A 22418-nucleotide genomic window follows, 5' to 3' on the forward strand; every position below is an offset into this window, starting at 1 on the left:
TGACAGGTAAGATAAAAGTTTTAGAAATAAGATACAAATCCAGCCACTCCCTGATAAAAGAGATGAAAATAAGCTGATGAGACCAGACCACTGTTGTGAAGAAATCAATACTTTGACAAAAAAAAGGTAGCATCTGCCTCCAGCGTCATTTTGAGATGCTTGAACTTCTCATTCTGTACTGTTCATATTTCAGGACTGAAAAAATTTAAAATATCACTTTTGTTGCAATATTGTGTTAATAGTGATTATTTGTACTCTTCGTGGCAGAAGTTCAAAGCCTGGCGTTTATCCACTGTTACTTCATGAATACTTTATCTATCAATTATTTTTCCAATGTACTATCAATCCCCCTCCGGCTCTCATGAGGGCATCCGTCAGTGTGTTAGTGGGAGCCGAACAGATGAAGTGCCAGTTGTAGCATTGCTGACTCTGCTGCATTGATTCTGCTGCCAGTTACAGTGATACTGTGGAAATGTCACTTCATTGTTTGTGATTTAACCGATGTTTGACCCTTCCAGTTACAGCAGTAAACGTCCCTCCTCTTGAGTGCTTATAATGTAATGCAGGAATGTGTCCAAACAAAATGGAAGTGTTACTCCAGTTATTGATTGGAACAAATGCTAATTAGCTTGAACCCTAGATGAAAAAGATCACTGTGATGGATGAACAGACTGCTCTGTTTAATAAAGCTATATTTAAAATCTAAATATTGTATTTTTACTTACCCCTGGTCATGTCTTAATTATTTTATATATCATTTATTATTTAAATGTATTTTTTTTTTTTTTTTTTTTTTTTTTTTAAATTTATTGTTGTACAGTATTTCTTTTAAAGTACAGAAACCATACTTTTTGGAGCATTTTTTTTCACTGAAGATTTCATGGATATTTCTCTTCATTTTTCACTAGGTGATTATGGTAACCAAGATTTATTTGGCATGCTGAATCACGGCCCCAGTGACATGTTTATGACTATATCTATATGTATCAGTACCACTTCACAGAGGTGAGTCAAAATATGAATACACTTGTTTCTTAGACATCATATTGTAATTGTAACCAGAGACTTCTAAAGAACACAGCACAGTGCTGTGAAATACACTGTAAACGCATCTCCAGATGTTAATGCTGTGGGACCTAGACCTGCACTGTGGTTTTTCTACGATCCAAGTCTTCCACTTACCACATCAGATGCTCATGAATGAAGCAGGTGGCTCCTGCGCTGTGGTGTGTGGATCGAGAGAGCTGGATGGGTTCAGCAGATGGAGATACACTCACTCTGAAAGGGAAGTGAGCAAATGGAGTTGAATGTTGATCTAAAGCACCTCATGGGGAGCTGCTTGAAAAATACAGCGGTGTCACAGTAAAAGGTAATTCATCAAATGCTCTTATCCTGAGCTGCTCATCTGAAGTTTTAAGTGACACAATCTTAAGTACCCATGAAATACACATTTTTGGTAAAAAAAGAAAAAAAAAGAAACGTAAGTTAGTTTTTAGATTTTCTGATTAAAATTACCTGTGCAAACTTGCCACTGTGATGCTAAGATGTTGTGGATGATTGCTACATACTACAAGTTTCATGTACTGTAAGTGAAATTTGGCCGATATATATTCCAACAGAACTCTTGCTCAGGACATTGATGAATACAGTTGACTGGGTTATTATTGACTTGAACGGTAATTGGAGTCTTTATTTGTTTTTGCAGTTCATATTTTCATTCTAGTCACTCTGACATTAAGTGCTCTGAGACCACATGACATCAACTGAACCAATCAATCCAATTAGAAACAGAGACTCAAGACAATAACATACAATAACCCACCCATTGTCTGTCCGTCTGTCTATCTAAATTCCAAAATTGCTTTATTGCCATGACTGTAAAAAATACAATATATTATAGAATATCTGTGGAGATATATAATAATAACAATGAAAAGATCAAAATAATAGAAGCAAACATAACAATTTAATCTTAAATGAACAGTGTAACAAATTAGAACGTGTGTGAACTAATATCACAGTGTTTAACATAAACGCACACATGCTGAGGGTCACTGACAGAAGGAAACACACAGAGGTCAGATATAATACACACGTTCTCCTGCTGTCTCTCAGGCTCTGGCACATCCACACATTTCTCATGTCTTTCACTCCTCTTCAGTCATGGCTGTGAAGTTCTTTATTGTTTTTATGAATTTGTTCATGTATAGGTCTCTTATTGATTAAATTTGTAACAGTGAAGGAGGAAGTGCACCTATCTGTCTGTCTGTCTGTCTGTCTGTCTGTCTATCTATCTATCTATCTATCTCACTGTCTGTCTGTCTAGCTATCTATCTATCTATCTTACTGTCTTTCTATCTATCTATCTATCTATCTATCTATCTATCTATCTATCTATCTATCTATCTATCATCTATCTATCTATCTATCATCTATCTATCTATAATAGATAGATAGACAGGCGGTGAAGGGTGAATTGGGGGGGGGGGGGGGTGAAGAGGGGTGCAGTGGAATTCTTGAATCCTCAAATCCTGGAAGTGGGAGGAACGATGAAAAAACCTCCTTCATATTCATTTCGAGTGGAAGAACCGCTGCTGTGAGCGCCAGAGAAAGTGCACGACGAACACGCGCATTCGCGGCAGCTTCGGTGTGACTCGTAAATCTCCGTTCGCCGCGAGACACCCGCGCGAGTTTCTTCCTAAAAACTTAGCAAACAGCAAATACGTGGAAGTTTTCTAACGGTCCCTCTACGCACCTGGACAAAAAGCTTTTGTGTGGTTCGGCTAGTTTAAACGTGACTCCTTTTTTCTCGCTATTTTTGCAAAAACGCGCGCTGCACGAGAGAAATCTGGCTGAGAGGCTTGTTTTGAGCAACTTCAGCGTGGGACATTTTCTCCGGAGAACGCTTGTTTTGGAGTAACGTTTTACAAACCTAAATAACTCCCACAAGAAGTGCAAAACAACGCAGTGCTCACAATAACATCCAGAGGTGAGTGTTTAAAACAAATTCTGTATTTTTTTAAATAAACTTGTTTTGCACATTTCATGTAGAGAGGTCCATACAGAAGTGTGGTTGAGGTATAAAGATAAATAGTGTACTATAGGCTACATTTATATAACCTTACACATATAGCCTGTATGTATAGTTGTGTTTTTTAAAGCAAATCATTCCCATTTCCATTGTATTTGCACATTCATGAAGAGACCAACCTTGAATAGGTGCTCACAGCAGGAGTAGAATAAGAATGCTACATTGTATTTCCTCAATTTGCATATCAATGTACATGAAAAGTGGCCTATTTTGAGCTGTTAAACCCTAGGTGATATGTCCAGTGTTTCTTATGGATGCATTGTGTTCCTTGAGGAAATAAACATTTCTAGGATCTGTTTCTGTGGTAATGATAAATCAGTTTGTGTGTGTGTGTGGGCATGTATTTGTGACATATCAGGACACAACTCTGTATAATGACATGACACAGGTATTATAAGGAGAGGGTGACTTATGAGGACATAACCCATGTCCCAATTTTTCAAAACGCTCAGTTTGTACAGTATAAAAACCATTATGCCTATGGGATGTCCTCACTTTTCACAGAAACAAATGTGTGTGTGTGTGTGTGTGATTTAACTGAGCTGATGTTCCCTGGTCTGACCTCTGTTGTAGAATTTAGGGGAAAAGATGCACTAGTAGAGTAATTCTAAACATCTTGGTCAAGAACCACTGAAACAGTAATTGTGCTCCATGCTCGAGATGTTGTGCTAATTTACCTTTAGGGTCACTTTCTGATCACGAGGATCATCTCTGAGGATGACTACTTAATTCCAGAAGCATTAATTTTAGAGATGACTCATAAATAAAATGATATTTTTCAAACCACAACTTCCCTCCCAGAAGAGCACATCTTGACTTATTGTGGCACTTTGTGCTGAGTTACAGCCAAATCTCATAATATGTCAACTGGAGCCCATCCAAATTGAATGTGTAATATTGGATGCACTGAAAGACCAGCTCTGTCCATGCACCTGGTGGTTATTCATGCCACTGGTTTCGTCCAGAGTTTTAGATATTCCATGAATAATATTTATGGTTTGTAACTCTTGAGGTTCCAAATGATTTTTTTCTTCTTCTTCTTCTTCTTTCAAGTGTGGCGACCCATACTCAGAATTTGTGCTTTGAATTGAACCCATCCAATTGCACACACTCAGTCATGGTATTAAGGGTGGAAGAGAGTGCATGGTTATTCAATCCCCCCAACGACAATTCCTGTCAGACGTGAGACTTGAACCCGCAACCTCCAAGTTACAAGTCCGAACCATTAAGCCATGACTGCCCCTGTAGCAATACCACAGAAGAACAATTTTGGGTTCCCAAAGAACCTTGTAGTGAACAGTGAGGTCCTGGGATGGATTGATGACTATCTTCCAAAACAAACACCAAGTCGAGGAATGTCATGCATGGATACAGCAGCATAGTGATTAAGGGCTGGACTCTCAGGGGGGTTAGGGAACACAGTAAACCCCAAACTTTAATTAACACAATGGGCTTTTCAAATGCTCCTCTTGCATTACTGTAGAGAACTCTGAAAGGACTACGGGTTTCAAGGCTGTTTCGTGGCAATAGTTGAGTAGAATTTTATTTGTTTGCATTTATCCACATTTAGAAGATGCTTTTGTCCAAAGCAGCTTGCAAATAAGAATAATACAATCTACTGAAAGGTTATTTAGGGCCAGATATGAAAAGAAATATATACATGCACACACATATAAATATAATTATTTAGTAAGTTAGTTATCCATTTTCATATTTGCTAATCTGTAAGATGCACACATTATTTTTTATACAATATTTGATATATATATATATATATATATATATATATATATATATATATATATATATATATATATATATATATATATATATATATATATTTTTTTTTTTTTTTTTTTTTTAAAGAGATTAAGTTTCATTAGAGATGAAAATAATTTAAATTATTTTTCAAAGTTAAAGGTAAATAAAACATTATTATTTAAGTATGTTTTACAAGAAAATACTGTTTTAGTCTTCGGAATTTCAGGTTTAATTACTTGCCTTTTTTTTTGTTATTTGTGAATTTCACTAGCAATTTCTAAAGTGAAAATTTTTCAAAGTATTTACTTAATATTTTTAATTTATTTATTTTGATGTTGTATGGCTATGGTGTTTAACATTAGAAATGGTTTGTTTCCTGTTTTCCCTTTAGTGATCATGAGCACTACCAATCTCTCTTTTTTTTATATTTTTTTTTAATCCATCAGACTGGTGGTAAGACTGTGCAACATGTTAGCTATTATTCTTCTAGAACTTCACACGTTTTTTTACATGGTTTCGTGACTGTTGTTGAAAAACACTTTTATAGCTCATCCAATATAAATTTCTCCAGTGTGCCGCAGTTTCATGTGTGAAAAAGTGCCACGAATAGCTCCACATTCTCATCAGTTTAAGAGATTCTTAAATTTTACTGCTTTGACGCGGTTATGGACAGCGCCTGGGAGGTAAATGAACTGCGCTTATGGCCTTATCATAAACCCGCTGCACATCAGCATTTAAGATTTTTCAGTCAGGGTCGCCACCCACCGCAGAACGACCGTCTCTTCATGTACTTGCCTTTAGCTGAATTACTCTGGAATAAAACCATCCGACAGCTCTCAGTAATGGACGGACATCCCTCGTTTATTATTCTTATGAGGTGTTCATAATTAACAGAATTGGATGTTGCTGTATTTCAACTCCTCTAGATGAAAACAGATCATGGTTGAGTTTTTTAAACAAACCTGTGTGAAACCTAGCCTTACAATGAAGGTGCTAATAAGTTAAAAACAACTTTGTTTACATTCACTAATACTTTAATTCCCCTCATTAGTAATGAGAGCAAAACATGTGGCACCAAAATGTGTTGTTGTTTCAGATTGGAAATTGTGAGTAATGTTGAAGGTGCGAGAGCAAATGGTTTGCAGCACTATTATTGGAGGAGGGGGTACAAAAACAACCACCAGATTACTGGCTTTTGTTTGGTAATGTTTGGCAGGGATGGGGGCGTGACTGGGGTCCCGACGAAAGACAAGTGTCAAGTGGCGGGTCTTAGGGGGTCATAGCATTAACAGATGTGTTTCACACCACCAGGAGGGCCTCTCTACACCTACTCAGGGGGGCAGCTGCTGTCGGGTGAGGGGTCTAGAGGTTTGGGGCCTCTGTTTTCTTCATACTTGTGGGAAAACCATGTTTGAACTAGTTTTTGATTTGTGAGGTATGTAGTCGACGAGTTACAGCTTTTTCTTAGTTAACTTGGAATTTTTGGTAATAGGACGATTGTTGCTTTGAAATTAGGAGATTTTGTATTATTATTTATCAGTGGTTGTTTAATTGGGTGGTGAATTGATGCATAAACGGTTGTCAATGCTAATCAAACTTAATTAATATTTAAAAGCAACGAAGGAGCCTTAGAAGTTGAATTAGTGGGTACCAGATGGGCTTTATGGCCAGGTGATGGTATTATTTCAGTAAATGAGAGGGGCCTGGTCTTTGTAAGCCGAGCGTGAGTGTACTTGGGCTCATATTTTGTGGCTCTTTGATATGGTTATAAGTGGAAACTTATAATACCAGTCAAAAGTGTGGGGCTTGTAAGATTTTTAAGATTGTAAGATTGTAAGAAGTCTTTTATGCTTATCAAGGTTGCATTTCTTTGAAAAAAATCCAGTAAAAACAGTTATATTGTGAAATATTATTACAATTTAAAATAACTGTTTACTATTTGAATATATTTGAAATATAATTTATTCCTGTGATGCAAAGCTGACTTTTCAGCATCATTCCTCCAGTCTTCAGTGTCACGTGATCCTTCAGAAATCATTCTGATATGCTGATTTGAAACTTTTAAATGGTGTGTTGCTTGAAGTCCTTAACTTGTTCCTATTGTGATGTGATGCATCTTCAAGTGATTTTGATCAAAATAAAATTGACTCGTTCACAAAATTAAAAAGTCTGCATATTAGATGTTTATTTGACGTTTTATGTATGTAGTTTATCATTTTTGTGTTGCCACAGAGAATTATGGGACATGTAGTTTTATCGTGCAATCCTGTTGCCATGGTCATTTAGATTTTTTAGCATGTAAAGAACTCTTTTCCACTATAAAGAATATTTTATGGAATGGAAAGGCTCCAATGATTTTAAAGGTACTTCAGGGAAGCATAGATGCCAATTGAAAAAGAAAAATGGGGAGATAAATTTCCCAAAGCCAGAACATTCCAATGAAAAGTTAATTTTTCCTCCTTTGTATCAATGCATAGCGTGTAAGACTAATTCCTGTACGCATTCTCTCTTTGGCAGGTAGCTCTATGCTTGCAGTGGTGATGGGCCAGTGCTGCCCACAGCTGAGTGAATGAGCTGACTCGGCCCACCCTCCTCGCCCAGCTGCCCATCTCTCAGGATGATGAAGTCATGGCATTTGCTTCTCCTGTGGGTTATTCTAGCTCAGCTCCCCTTGGCCCACTCACGTCCCGCAGTAACCGAACAAGGTAAGTTTTTCCTGTTCCCATGTCCATTTCCAGGCTATTCCTAATCTGAGGTGGCACAAATGGAAACAATTGGAAGAAAGCAAGCAGCAAATCTTTTACTTGCCTGATTTAGGTTCGAATACGTTCATTTGATGTTCGGTTTACACTTGGCTCCAGCTCATGCAGCAGCAGAGTTCTGGTCATGGCTCTGTTTTTGATGTGGCGTTAACTAGCGGAGCTGGAACTCATTAGGATCTGATGTGCTGTTGGACTCCAGATGCTTTTTCTTTATGCATCCAAAGTGCTTTGGGGTCTTTCGCTCTTTCTTGAAACCTTAGAGGTTCAGATGGATCACGGTGGAATGCATAGCATTGCAAAGACTTCTCAATGCACTAAAAGATCACCAAATACAATACAGACGTCTACTGCAGTCAGAGAATGGCTTCATTAAATCTGTAATGCTCATTAGCCGCTTCTCTCTTACTCATTGGTTTTGATATATTGGAACCATATGGTTATATCAGCTTTATTTATTACCCCCCCCCCAGCATTGGATGGATATCAGTGTCTAGAGCCCCTTTCACACTGCATGTTGGACCCAGAAAATTTAGTTTGAAGGCAGATCAATGTTCGCGACGAAAAAAATATGTGCAAACTGTAATGAAGAAGAGTTCAGTTAATTCCTAACTTTCTGCGCTGATCATGTTCATTTCAAGTTTTATTTTTTTAATATTAATTTAGACAAAATATTATTCAATTTTAATATCGATCATTACAAGCCATAGTTCATTGTTTTGAGTTGAATCAAGTAGTTTGATAATTTGAATTTCCCTTTATTGTAAAGGGGCAGGGGCAGAATTGTTGTTGTGACAGCCTGACACCAACACGCTTACACTAGTCTTAGTTGTTTACAGCCTTATTGATGATGCATGTTTGCATACAAGTGGACATAGTGTCCATTCACAGCTGCTTGAGACAGAGCTCCTCTGCATGTGAAAACCACCATCGTCCATATCCTGTTGCTGCATAAACTCTTGGTCCATTGTTTGTAAGCATTGATCTAACGGTTTGCCCTCTTGCCTGAATTAACTAGTAGTTGTGACTCGTTGCCCAGGACTATTACTAGCCAGGCAGGAAATCCCAGCAGCAAACCATCCAGGCTATGACTTCCTTTACTGATTCCCAGCCAAGTGCAGAGCTTAGCACCAATCCTGGAAGATGCGGAGAGACGGTCAGCTATAAGGATTTGAGGCTTGTTTTATTGAAGGTTTAGTTCATTAAAAGGGTCATAATGATCGGAAATGCAATGACATTTAGGCTTTTAAAGAAGTCGCGGATGAATAATGAGGTGATGACAGATGTTGTCCACTTCAGCTTGGACTGACTGACCAAGACTAATGGGTCGGGCCTCCGCCTCCCTCTGAGAAAACACATTCCCTTCGCTTTACCAAGAAGCCAGTCCAGAGCATTCTGAATCTGAGCACACAGATGTGTGTTGGTACTGCTCGCTGATGAAATCATGCTTGTGTTTTTGGGTCTGTCAGACTGGGAAGAATGACGTAGTCACGAGCATATCAAGATTTTTTCAGTTTTATGGAAAATGTTATATTTTTATTTAGTTTGATTATTTTATAGCGGTTATAAGCAAGTATTTTTCCACAGAATTTCTTCAGTAAACAAAATGTGCTTCCAATTTTACAGTTTGCCCATTTCAGCTGTTTAGGTGTTACACTTTTCCCCTTCTTGTGAACTGCTTCAAATTTAACTGTATTTAACTGTATTTTTATTCTCAGTGCCGCTTTATGTGCAAGAGCTAAATTTTGGTGAAGCTTGTGCAATAGCTTTGTATGATATTCTGAGTGGAAATTCCCCAAAGTGTGTATGTGATTGCCTTGATTTTTAACAGTTTGAAAGCCAAAAATAGGGATGACGTTCTGTTCTGACAGGATTGTGCACAACAGAGGAAAAACTAATAATGTATATAAAAAATAAATGTCAACTATGCATTACTGTTCAAAATTTTGGGGTCAGTAAAATGAATTAATTTACTTTTAAATTATTTGTATTTTTTATTTAAAAAGAAATTAATATTTTTGATCAGCAAGGATGCATTATATTGATCTAAAAGTGATAGTGAAGACATTTGTAATTTGACAAAATATTTCCATTTCAAATTAATGCTGTTCTTGACCGTGAAAATTTCTCTTTTTTGAAACTGGAATTAGTGTAGACCTTATTTTTGAATTTATTTTGTGATGTAATGAGACAAAGAAAAAGTAAACATTTTCAAGCAAAATTTTTGATTCACGCGTCAAATCCTTTGTGCCACCCCTTGGAAAGCCTTGGATCGCCATTACACTTTCTAATCATCAAAGAATCCTGGAAAAATATACAGTATAATATAGTTTCCTCCAAATTGTTAACCAGCACAACTGTTTTATCACTATTAATAACTGATGTTTCCTGAGCATCAAATATCAGAATGATTTCTGAAGGATCACGTGACTGAAGACTGGAGTTATGATGTTGAAAATACAGCATGGCATCACAGGAATAAACTAAATGTTAAAATATATTAAATAAATAAAATACTTATTTTAATTTGTAATAATATTTTACTTTTTTACTGTATTTTGATCTTATAGATGGAGCCTTGGTACGCATTAGCATTTTCATTTAAAAATAAATCTTACCGACCCAAACTTTTGTTAAAATCAATTGCTAAATTTGCTTCACATCAGTTCATTATTGGTAGAAGCTAGCTAAATTAGGCACATGCTAACAAGGACAGACTCTTTGACGTTGTTATTAAAAAGTTAAAAAGGCCTACCCAGACCACATTAAATACCAGTTCGGTCGCCAAAACAATTGAATTTCTAGTGCAATTCAGAAACTCTTTGTTGCATATTGTTGTGCCTATAAAAGGCAGGGTCAGATTGATGTTTTTTGTGGACATTTTTGTAAAGAAAATTTGCCACTTATAGCAAAACCACTTGTCTATGAAGAATTAATAAATGCTAGTCTCCTCTAAAAATAACTTATCTGAATTTATTACAACAGTATTCACAGCCAGGGTTTAATTTTAGTATAAAAGAATCAAAGGGCATGCTGGGAGTTGTCAGCCCTATTAACTGCAGTTGTTTTTCTCGTAAATGTGAGGTTTAGGGCTGCACGTGATGTTTCTGCTCTAGTATGTGAACGTAATGATTGGAAATAAAGTAATGAAAGGATATAAGATGAGACATCAGTTCTCATTTCATATTTACAAGACCAGCATCTCCTTCAGCCTCAACCTTTCCTGCACACCATGCTTTTTTTTTTGTTAAACTGGGCTGAAGCAAAAGTTGATCCCAACCCCCTCTCGTCCCGTTTCCCTGCCGGGATTAAGAGGCCTGTGATCCAGGAAATACCTCCACTAGGCTTAAGTGAGATCTCCATGACAACTAGCCGAGGAACCTGCTGTTACAGGCTCTTCTCCGTCTCTCCAAACACTCTCTCTTTCCCCCTTCTGTCTCCGATGGATCCGCTCACATTGTCAGGAAACACTGCGGAGGACAAAAGAGACGGATTAGTTTGTTTGACAATTAAGGTGACTTTAGGTTGGTGGGGGGTCTCTTTGAATGGGACGGCTGTATGTTCTGGCGTCAGGGTTTTTTTGGGCTTTTGTGTGGAATGACTGAAACTCAGGCCTAATAAGTGTAATGGGCCACATTAGGTTAATCTTTAAACTGTTTCATTTTTTCTTCAGAATATCTTCCCCTCTTTTGTAAAGGAAGTATCACATTTCTTGCTAGCAATCTTATGTTTTAGATTCAAAGTATTCGAATCTAATGATAAACAATAAAATAGTATTTTGATGTATAAATATGTTACAAATTTAATATCTAAAATCAATATTTAAACCATTAATGTTTAATGCAAAAAAATTAGCTTAATTGTAATGATAAATTAAATGAATAAATATTAATGAAAATATTTTCTTACATATAATTTTTTCTTCATTTTCTTTATCTGAATTGTAATCATTATTTTCTTTTAATTATAAAATCTGTTAAAATATGGTTAAAATATGACCTAGACGTGATCTAAGCAAACAGGTTGCAACCCTCCTGGCATCATGCAGGCAAGTTTTGCACAGGCAAACACCACTTATTGCCTTCTGAAATAGTTAAAAACTAGTTTAAGTTGTTTTGGGGATTGTATTGTTGTTATTGATGAGCAACTGGAACATTGTGAGGCTGTTTCTCTCTGTTCAGCTGTGGAATGTGTCAGGCGTTGAGTGGTGAATTTTTCAGACAGCTCCCCAGAGTGTGTGTGTGTCTGTGTGTGTGTGTGTGTTTGTGTGATGGGAGCGTGGGTACAGCTCTGGAGCGGAGCCTGCAGTGACTCATGAGTTCTCACTGTCCGACGCTCTGTGAAGGGCGGATGCATTACTTCATCCTGGTTCAATATCCAGATCAGGCAGGAATACAAAATCACCAGAAGATTGTGAATACATAAATTATACAAAACAAATAAAAGTGTTGTAAGCCTCTCCTTTCTCATCCTGCTGCTATTCTCTGCTCCATGAAAAACACTTTAAGGGATATAAATCAAGACATTATCAGATTTGGTGGATCAAGGTTGACAAACAGACAAATAAATAACCACATCTGCATAGCTATATTCTGCCCTTTTTGGGTGGCTGTGTGAATTTATTCTCTGACACACATCCTGTCGACTTTGTGACAGGTCACGCAACAGCGTCTTCCGAGGATGAGGACGACGATGAGTCATCGTCAGAAGAGAACAAGCCGTCAAGTAGCCAGGAGCTCTTACGTAAGAATGCACTCTCGTTTTCAGGAAGGAAATCAAATTATAAATTGTTCTTTGTTATTAATACCATATTTCCTCTTTAGCAATGGCACCTCATTGGGCCCAACCTGAAAAGATGGAAAAAAAGCTTCATGCCGTACCAGCCAGCAAAACGGTGAAATTCCGATGTCAGGCCGAGGGAAATCCGATGCCGAAACTACGCTGGCTTAAGAATGGAAAAGAGTTCAAAAGAGACCAGCGCATCGGGGGATACAAGGTACGTTTGTATATAAGCAGACTTTAGTACCTGACTGATATCACTGTTATGTGGGACATAAAGCCCTCATTTACTTTGCACCTGACCCGAGAGAATGAAAGCTGATACCTCAACTTACAATAGGCCAAAATCACAGCCTGAATCTATACACCCTGAACCCGACACCTGAATGCACACACCCTGATGTAAACGTGTTGGAAACAATGGAGCTCTAGTACAAATAGCTTGCAATAGTGATTAGGGCTTGGAAAAATATTTGTGATGATTTGATGCAGATTTAAAAAATGGATTTAAGGGATTGTCACATCAGCCATATAGAAGTATACAGAGTATAGAGGTATAACCGTTTCCTTCAAGAACCCAGAAAATGTAAAAATGACTCAACATAGAGAGACAATGTGCACATATCAAGACAAGAAGTACCACAATGTGCTAGAATAACAGCATTAAAACTGATGTTTTTAAGTGTTTTTGAATGTGAATCCATTAATTGATTCAAACTTTTACCCACGTGTTTTTTTAATGTAATCATTTTAAATTACTACTACTATAATTATTGTCATATTGGTCAATATAAATGAAAATTATTGAATATTATTATATTTATTTAGACTTCTCAATGGTATCTTTTATTTGAAATGAATCATTTAAAGCTGCAGTCGGTAACTTTTGACGCTCTAATGGTTAATAAACAGAACTGCTTGCATCTTGCGGAAGAACATTGTAGCCGGAACTACTTCTCTCTGTTTATGTCTATGAAGAATCACAAAGGTACTGGGTTACTCCGCCGCGGTACCCCCGAAGCAATCTAAAATAGTCAGAATATAAACACTTATTATAGGTGCACCCTAGTGATTCAGGACAAGCTAAAAACACGGTTTGGAAAATGGATTCATGGTGTACTCGCTTATTATATAAATTTTTCTACATTTTGAACACAAACAAAGTTACGGATCGCAGCTCTGACTGGTTGTTTTTTACCGGGAGCGATGGAGTTTCTGCAAATGGCAATAGGACCACTGGGAGGAGCCAGAGGAGCTTGATTTTTTCACAGATTATCTGTCTCATATTCTACTGTCAGGACATAACGACAGGTTTAATAAATATGTAAAAAATATATTTTTACAAAAGTTTCCTACAGCACCTTTAAGCCATTTCTAAGGCAAAATATATATATAGTATATATCAAATAACCGATTTGTGAATGGAGTATGTATATCTGGTTTTCATTTGTGTGTGTGTGTATTTTGAGTAAATATTGTGTGAATACACTTCCATTCCCAGCTGCGGGAACACATGTGGACAATAATCATGGAGTCCGTGGTGCCCTCAGACAAGGGCAACTACACGTGCCTGGTGGAGAACGAATATGGAAGCATTAATCACACCTATCAGCTGGACGTAGTGGGTCAGTCATCTCTCAATATCAACCAGTAGCATTCCAGGAATAAATACTGTGCTTAAATACAAATTTAACAAACCCTGTCTTGTGTATATTTCAGAGCGATCGCCTCACAGGCCTATCCTATACGCTGGTCTCCCTGCAAATCGAACAGCTGTGGTCGGCAGTGACGTAGAGTTTGTTTGCAAGGTCTTCAGCGATCCCCAGCCTCACATTCAGTGGCTCAAACACATACATGTGAACGGAAGCAAACTGGGACCTGATGGACTCCCCTACGTACGCATCCTAAAGGTAAAGGTTTACATTGAAATGCAGTCAGTTTACTTAAGTCTGACTTGCATGGAGCAGTTTCATATAAGTGGTCCACACATATTAGGATGTCCTGGGTAGGGATTGGAAGTGATGAATTTGGTCTCTTGTCATCTCCAGCACTCGGGGGTCAATAGCTCGGACACCCAGGTGCTGACACTCAACAATATCACAGAAGAAGAGGGCGGCGAGTATATATGCAAAGTGTCCAATTATATAGGAGAAGCCAATCAGTCAGCCTGGTTAACTGTCCTTAGACATGACGTACAAGGTAACTTGACCACAGGATAATCTAAAGTGATCTCCTCAGAGGTTTAAGCCTTGGGTTTCTCTCATGCTTTGGGTTTTCCTATCCCGTTATGCCATGGAAACTCCCGGTCGACCCAACCATCGGCGATAACTCCCTCGCTATGGATTGGGTTTTACTGGAGAGAGTCTCCATGTTGCTTGCCTGATGTGGGTGGAGGTAGATTGAAGGTGATGGTGCTGGGCAGCAATATTTGATCCCTCTTAAGGTGATAGAAAGTTTTCAGGTGGTTTCCCGAGCATCTAACTGGTTTGTAATCCAACCGGATAGACGCAACGACTCCCCGAAATCTCCCAAGCTCAACGTTTTCCTGCTTCCTCCTCCCTTCCCCTCACGTCATGGGCCTCGGGTCTGCTTTTCTCATTCTCTTTCAGACGGCAGGCCTCAACACCACCGACAAGGAGATGGAGGTGCTCCAGTTGAGGAATGTGTCCTTTGAGGATGCTGGGGAGTATACTTGCTTGGCGGGCAATTCAATTGGGATCTCCCATCATTCAGCTTGGTTGACCGTTGTCAAAGGTATCCGGCAACTCTTTTCTGTCATCTCTAGACCTTTCCTTCTCGTCCTAACAGTGGCTATTTTGTATGTGTCATTCGCCAGTTTCAGGTGAGCCACGTAAAAGTCAAAGAGCATTTACTCAGCTCTCACTTTAGCTGGTGTATGTTTTGCACCATTGACAAAAGACGAGGTGTATCATGGGCCGTCCACAGGTGCAAAACCACCCATGCATGGCACCAGCATGCAGAGTAGACCAAACATTTGTATTTTAATGATATCTTCCCCTATAAGTATCAACTTACAGAAGTGCCCTCATTGGTTTCCACCTCTGGCTGATGACACAAGTTATAGCACTGTTTCACCTCCTCTTCTTATTTTTCTCGATAAACCTTGTTTTCTCTCTCTGACCTGCTATCTTTGTTGTTTTAATGAGTGGTTATTGCACATCAAGTCACCTTTATTCAGATTAAGGCCCCGTCCACACAGAGACAGAGCTTACCCCAATCCGATCTTTTTTTTCCTCGTCTCAAGAAATATCCGCGTCCACACGAAACCGCATGATGACGTGGTATACATGCCAGACCAGTATGTGGCGCTGTAATTCTGACACAGAGATACACTAAAAACAGAGAAGAAGACTTGGACTATGCTCATAAACCTTGCGCGTGGTACACAAACGAACATGGAACAATACATTTATTAATCAGTGTTAATGTTAGTTAATAAAAAGACAATTGTTCAGTGTTTGTTCATGTTTTTGTTGCGGTCACGTGACGTAGAGGTGTATGACTAGGGGGAGAACGTGGGCTGATGACGTCATCGTTTCAGAAAATATACGGATTAGCCGTCCAGACGAAAACGCAAAGACGGCGTTTTAAAATTTATCCACTCTGGGACCCGGTTTCAAAAAATAGCGGTTTCACCTTATGAAAACGCCTGATCCGTGTGGACGAAACGCCTATCCGATAAAAAATGCGTGCGTATTCACAGAAACGCGTCTCCGTGTGGACGGGGCCTAAATGAGTTATGCTCATTCTGAGAGTAAGCAGAATCATAACAATGTATCAAGACGGGTGTAAACCTGTTTTTTTATATTTAAATATTGTTGAGGGGTTGAATTACAATTATAATTAGCTTTTTTGTAGCTTATTTTAATGCTTGTTTTGTCTTATTTTAATAATTTTAAGTCATGTCAGGGCCATTTAGAAGTTCACTAAGTCTTCCTATTTGGCCTCGGCCCTCTGGTTGAGAACCTCTGCTGAAAATGGTGCAAAAAATATTGCCTTAAAATAGAATCTAGATATAATTCTGGAGTCACTGACTATAATCTAACTACTGTGACTTGGTGCTGCATTTTAACTGGCTCATTAAAACATTTTTTTACTAATGTATTGAAGTTGGCATTTATTTTCAGAGTTTTGTGGTTGTTATAGCTGTCACTTGATGTCACTTCCTCTAACCCATTCTATTATCAGCTTGATCACTAACTAATATGGGTTTCCTTGCTGGAAAAATAATTATTAATGCTCAAGCATCACATAATTAGTTTCTTATCTTCTGGAGGATTTGTTTTATTTCAACCACTGCATACTATTGCAGAAAAACTCAACTCTATATGAACGATGCTCTAATTTATTAACAACCCGTCAGGTGTAGCCTTGTGTCACGTTGGCCTTTCAGGACAGTTTGGCCAGGATGGTTCAGTTTCATACTTGTGCATGGGATGACTGCAGCATCACGCTGGTGGAGAATGTGGGATGAAATACTACGCCACAAAGGAGCCATTGTGTGGCCACAAAAGGGTGCTTGTGCTCTTTTCTCAGTGCCAGTAGTGTCAAATGCACTGGTTGAAATAAAACAGAGCTTGAGGTGTGTGTGTGTGTGTGTGTGTGTGTGTGTGTGTGTGTGTGTGTGTGTGTGCCTGTCACCAGCATCTACCAGTGTGTGTCAATCCAAAGCACTGTTTAATGCCGTAGACACAGTAACAGAGGTTTTCATAACACTGCAAAAGTAGATTCAGCCTTATTAGTGCTGTTTGTTATGGCAAGCATCACTATTATTTCCATATTTTGTCTTGTGTTCCATAAAAAATATTTAAACCATTCCCAAACAAGATACATTTACTTTTATGTTGTTTATGGATAAGGAAAGCAAAAGGGCTAATATATATATATATATATATATATATATATATATATATATATATATATATATATATATATATATATATATATATATATATATATATATATATATATAAAAATTTAATTTAATTTATACATTTAAAAAAAAGGAAAAAAATATAAATAATTTTTTTTTTTTTTTTTTTTTTTTTTGCTTGTCAATTTAAATCTTGTTTTGAGGATGTTTTTACTGGAAAACTAGACTTACGAAACAGGGTTATTGTTGTTAACTAAAACAAAAATTTAAATAAGAATAAATTATACCTAAATAGTATTAATAATAATCATCATAAAAATAAAAACGGAAAATATAAAGATGTTAACTATAATGGTTTAAAATAACACTAAATAAGATATATAAATAAATAAATATTTACTGACTGCGTAGCCTTCTATTTGTCCCATAAGCCCCAACCACTCCCTCTGCAGTCCCCAGTCAGTCCTACCTGGAGGTGCTGATCTACTGCGTTGGATTCTTCCTCATCTTCCTCATGGTAGGAATCGCCACCATCGTCAAAGTCCACAGCTCCTCCAAGAAGAGCGACTTCAGCAGCCAGCTGGCCGTCCATAAGCTGGCCAAAAGCATTCCTCTCCGCAGACAGGTAACAGATAAGCTTCGATGTACTGCTGTCCAAAGAAGGGCCCTTGTATCCTTCTAAAGGCCCTTAAAAAATCCAATCTACTTCCTCACTCTACAGGTGTCTGTGGAATCCAGTTCCTCTCTGAACTCTGGTGTGATGTTGGTCCGACCTTCACGGCTCTCCTCCAGCGGGACGCCCATGCTGTCAGGGGTGTCTGAGTACGAGCTGCCCCAGGACCCATGCTGGGAGGTGCCCCGAGAGAGGTACACACACTGTGCATCTAGAATTTGGACTTTTCTCACATCCTTAACTCTGTAACAGGGTCAACCGAGAAATGATTCTGAAATCTTCTGTAATTTTTGTAACAGGCTGGTACTTGGGAAACCTCTGGGTGAGGGCTGCTTTGGTCAGGTGGTGATGGGCGAAGCCATCGGACTGGACAAAGACAAGCCCAACCGCATAACTAAAGTTGCTGTGAAAATGCTGAAATGTATGTGGTTTCGCAAATTAACAGACTAAACGACCCCATGAAATGGTTTGATGTGATTTCTTTAGGTACATTTTAGGAATTTATTATGTTAAGGTTATTTGTTTTCAATGTTACATTATGAAACCAGACAAAAATACTCATTAAAAGAAATTTTTGCAGACCAAACATAAAACATAAAACAGCATTATTTATCAGATGACATTATTAACCAGACCTCATCATCATTTCTCATGTTTTATTAGCTGATGCCACTGAGAAGGATCTGTCTGACCTCATCTCAGAGATGGAGATGATGAAGATGATCGGAAAACACAAGAACATCATCAACCTGCTCGGAGCTTGTACCCAGGATGGTAAGAGCCCATTTAATTATCCTTACAATCACGCGGCATCTGAAGATGTTGGATCACACTACAAGGATTTCCTTTCTCAAAACACACGTTGGTTTCCAATCTCCCTGTTTCAGGCCCTCTGTATGTCATCGTGGAATACGCCTCTAAAGGAAACCTGCGGGAATATCTGCGTGCCCGCCGGCCACATGGCATGGAGTACTGTTACAATCCTGACCAGGTGCCTGTGGAGAGCATGTGCATTAAAGACTTGGTCTCCTGTGCCTACCAGGTGGCTCGTGGCATGGAGTACCTGGCATCCAAAAAGGTATTGTTGACATACTGTGTGATTTATTTCTTTAAAATATGGGCTGAAATAAATGCTTTTTCTTTTCTGGTAGTGTATCCACAGAGACTTGGCAGCACGCAATGTACTTGTTACAGAGGACAATGTAATGAAGATAGCAGACTTCGGTTTGGCCCGGGATGTTCATCACATAGATTACTACAAGAAGACTACAAATGTAAGCCGTCAGTTATTCATAGTTGCATTTATTATCTAAAAAGTCAATATATGACAAGTGAGCATCCTTATTTCTTCTTCAGGGCCGGCTGCCTGTCAAATGGATGGCACCTGAGGCTTTATTTGACAGGATTTACACTCATCAAAGTGACGTGTAAGATGGCTCATCTGTTTTCAATGCCAGTATATCTTTATATCAGCTCGCTTACTTCATAAAAGGACAGTTTCTTGGTTCTGTTTTGGTATTAACTGAGTGATCTCATGTTGTAGGTGGTCTTTCGGTGTTCTTCTGTGGGAGATCTTCACTCTGGGGGGCTCGCCGTATCCAGGAGTGCCTGTGGAAGAGCTCTTCAAGCTACTGCGAGAAGGTCATCGCATGGACAGACCCTCAGCCTGCACTCAGGAGATGTACGGCACATAAGAATTAATGACTAAAATAGGTTCCTTTTAATTTAATTAAATAGAATCTTTTAAAACCTTTTAAATTGAAGCATTCAAACAAATCAAAAACATTTAACTTCCACAATTTGAAACATATTTGAGTGTAACTTGTATAATTCATGTACTTGTTTTTGCTGTAATAATTATTTTATTATTTTACTTGTTTCTTTTTTTTTTTTGAATAAAAAGGACCATTCAGATGTTTTGATTAGCAACTAAAATCCTTCTGAATTGAATAAAATAGAATTTTTTAAAAACATTTTACTTCCATAACGTGACACATTTTTTTATTAAACAGACTTTGTCTTTTAATTGAATAAATATTTGTTTTATTTGCAATAATAATAATTACTTAATTTTTTTTTGGCATTATTTAAATACATTGCTCAATAATGTATCACACCATTTTAATACAAGTTTAAAAGATTCTATATTTTCCACTTTTGGTGTAAAAAAACAGTAATTATTATTATTTTTTGTTAGAATAAAATGCACTGATGAATTGTCCACAATAAGATTTAATACAAAAATAAATACTTTTGTGTTGTCTTCACATAATGACTCAGTTATGCAATTGTTTTTTTTTCCCCCAGATACCTGATGATGAAAGACTGCTGGCATGCAGTTCCCACACAGAGGCCAACTTTTAAACAGCTGGTAGAAGACCTTGATCGCACTCTGTCCATGATATCCAATCAGGTAGGGCCAGCAGACTGCATAGGTAGCTACCTGTAAACATGATGACTGATGTGAAATACATCATGGGCAGAAACTCTATTAATGCTGTTCCATCTGCCAATTTGGATGAAATCTTCATTGTTCTCATTGAAGTGCATTATAGGGATGACTTAATAATGTATGTTTCCGTTGCAGGAGTATCTGGACCTCTCCGTTCCCCTGGAGCCCATGTACTCTCAGGTCATCCTGAATGAACGGAGTTCCACCTGCTCCTCCGAGCCGGACTCAGTCTTTTTAAGAGAGTCTGGACCCGAAGAACCCTGCATCCCTCCGACAGTCTCCCCACAACAAAACATAAGATCCTTCAAAAAACGCTGACAGTAGAGAACACCTGCACCTCTATGTTCACAGAGGATCTCTCTGCATCTTTCTGCTTCCTCTGACTCGTAAACTCTGCAGGCTCGGAGACTGAGGTCAGCCTGGGCTTTTCTAGCACAGAAATGCAAGCGGGAGGAAACGATTCATACCAGCACACTCAAAAACAAGACTGATCACAACAGAGAGTCTCACGTGGGGAACTATCACACTTTCTGTCCATCGACTGATCTCCAGAGGGTTCAATCCTCACAAATAAGATGTGCGAAAAGTATCACAGAAGAATAAAAATGTTGTTGACGCCAGCAAAGTCAATGGGGTGGAGAAATAATTATGAAAAAAAAGTGTTACCCAGTAGAGTATGTTGGCTTTGTAAATGTGGTTAGACTGTACAAATATGAAATTATATAAACACAATGGTTTTATATTACTATTATAATAATTATTATTTTTGTATGAGTTTGTTTATTCCTTTTTTGGTTCAAGAACATGATCCGCAGCACAGTGTTCTAACCAGTCACAACCGCAATATCTGTTTGTTTGACCAATGGCAGATGCAGTAATTATTTAGGAAACCTGTTTGAAAACAGTTGTGCAGAAATTACACACTTCACCTTTAAATGTCAAATATGATCTGGCTGGTTGTGATTGTGTTACATTTTCTCTTTCACTGTGGAAAAATTAATAACTTATGGTTAAAAATGTCCTTCTCGTGCCTGTACGGTGTCACAGATTTATGGAAGAGTTTCTATATGTTAAAATAAGCTAGAAATGAAATGTTACTCATTGCTTGCTGTTCCGATCATAAGGTGCGGTTACCTTTTGTTTGGTGTCCTGAAACACTAAATTCAAGTTTGAATGAATGTTTAGTAACTATTAATATGAAACAGCTGTTTAGCATTAGCATGGTGGTTGATAATCTGTAAAATGCACCAGTTTCAGAGCATTGCATGTCTGTAGCTTCTTCATAATTTGAAGCTACACTCTCAAATGACAGGGTTTATATGACAGGATTGTTGTGAGGAACAGTGTGCAGTTTGTTCTCAAATAGTTTTGATGTGTTCGTGATTGTTTATGGTACGTCCTGAAGTGAATTTCGAGGCAGTGGCCTTGCACTTATATTCAGGCTTTCAATAAGCTGACTGATACTGCCTTTCCTGTGGGAATATAAATAAAAAATGTTATACATAAAATATGATCTGAAGCTGGCATTTGTATTTGTAGCTCATGCATGCTGGAAAGTAATGAGAGGCGAACCAAACATCTTAACTCACAGGCCAGTCCTGAGGTTGTTGGTAGGGCAGATGTGCATAAGAAGTTGTTGACTTAAATGCGAACCGTCCACTCATGCTGAAAGCTTGAGAGAGAGCTAAGCACATGATTAACGGTGAGATGAAGTGTTTTTCCCTTCCGCTGGCCTCTCATCGATTAACCACGCCAACACCAAGAGCAAGCACCGCAGCGTCAGGCTATACATCAGGAGGAAAAACTCTCAAGGCAGTGAAACAAGACAGTTAAGCACACTGCCAAGCCTTTAGATCTTCAATTAATGCTAAGCAGTTTTTCAGAAGATTGAAACAAATATGGAAACAATCCAAACTAAAAATTATATCATACAGGTGTTTCTGTTCTGAAAATATAACAGATAAATTTGAATAATTTTTTAATAAAAATGTAAATAATCAGAAATTATT

General features: G+C 38.0%; 1 protein-coding gene across 4 annotated transcripts; it reads left to right on the top strand.

Moving 5' to 3' along the window:
* Positions 1–2565: 2565 nt before the first annotated feature.
* fgfr1b (fibroblast growth factor receptor 1b) lies at positions 2566–21922 on the top strand. Of its 4 annotated transcripts, none has more exons than XM_052607349.1 (17): positions 2566–2989; positions 7370–7557; positions 12268–12354; positions 12435–12607; positions 13892–14015; positions 14110–14300; positions 14439–14589; positions 17716–17909; positions 18006–18151; positions 18257–18378; positions 18621–18731; positions 18845–19035; positions 19109–19231; positions 19314–19384; positions 19501–19638; positions 20265–20370; positions 20545–21922. In XM_052607349.1, the coding sequence occupies exons 2-17, from the start codon at positions 7470–7472 to the stop codon at positions 20725–20727; spliced, it is 2199 nt and encodes a 732-aa protein (XP_052463309.1). In that variant the 5' UTR covers positions 2566–2989; positions 7370–7469; the 3' UTR covers positions 20728–21922. The 4 variants fall into 4 exon arrangements, with proteins under 4 accessions (XP_052463309.1, XP_052463311.1, XP_052463312.1 ...); XM_052607351.1 differs by having other exon boundaries at positions 7374–7557; XM_052607352.1 differs by lacking the exon at positions 14439–14589 and adding an exon at positions 15000–15144 and having other exon boundaries at positions 2567–2989.
* The last annotated feature ends 496 nt before the right edge of the window (positions 21923–22418 follow it).

Source organism: Carassius gibelio, chromosome A10, assembly GCF_023724105.1.
Source record: "Carassius gibelio isolate Cgi1373 ecotype wild population from Czech Republic chromosome A10, carGib1.2-hapl.c, whole genome shotgun sequence".
NCBI classification, from domain to species: domain Eukaryota; kingdom Metazoa; phylum Chordata; class Actinopteri; order Cypriniformes; family Cyprinidae; genus Carassius; species Carassius gibelio.

What these genes read in the sequence shown, in the direction of transcription:
- fgfr1b (XM_052607349.1), top strand. Translation starts at nt 7,470, where the DNA reads ATGATGAAGTCATGGCATTTGCTTCTCCTGTGGGTTATTCTAGCTCAG. An exon ending in AGCGCATCGGGGGATACAAG is followed by an intron (nt 12,608 to 13,891) that starts GTACGTTTGTAT and finishes TTCCATTCCCAG; the next exon opens with CTGCGGGAACACATGTGGAC. An exon ending in CCTACGTACGCATCCTAAAG is followed by an intron (nt 14,301 to 14,438) that starts GTAAAGGTTTAC and finishes TGTCATCTCCAG; the next exon opens with CACTCGGGGGTCAATAGCTC.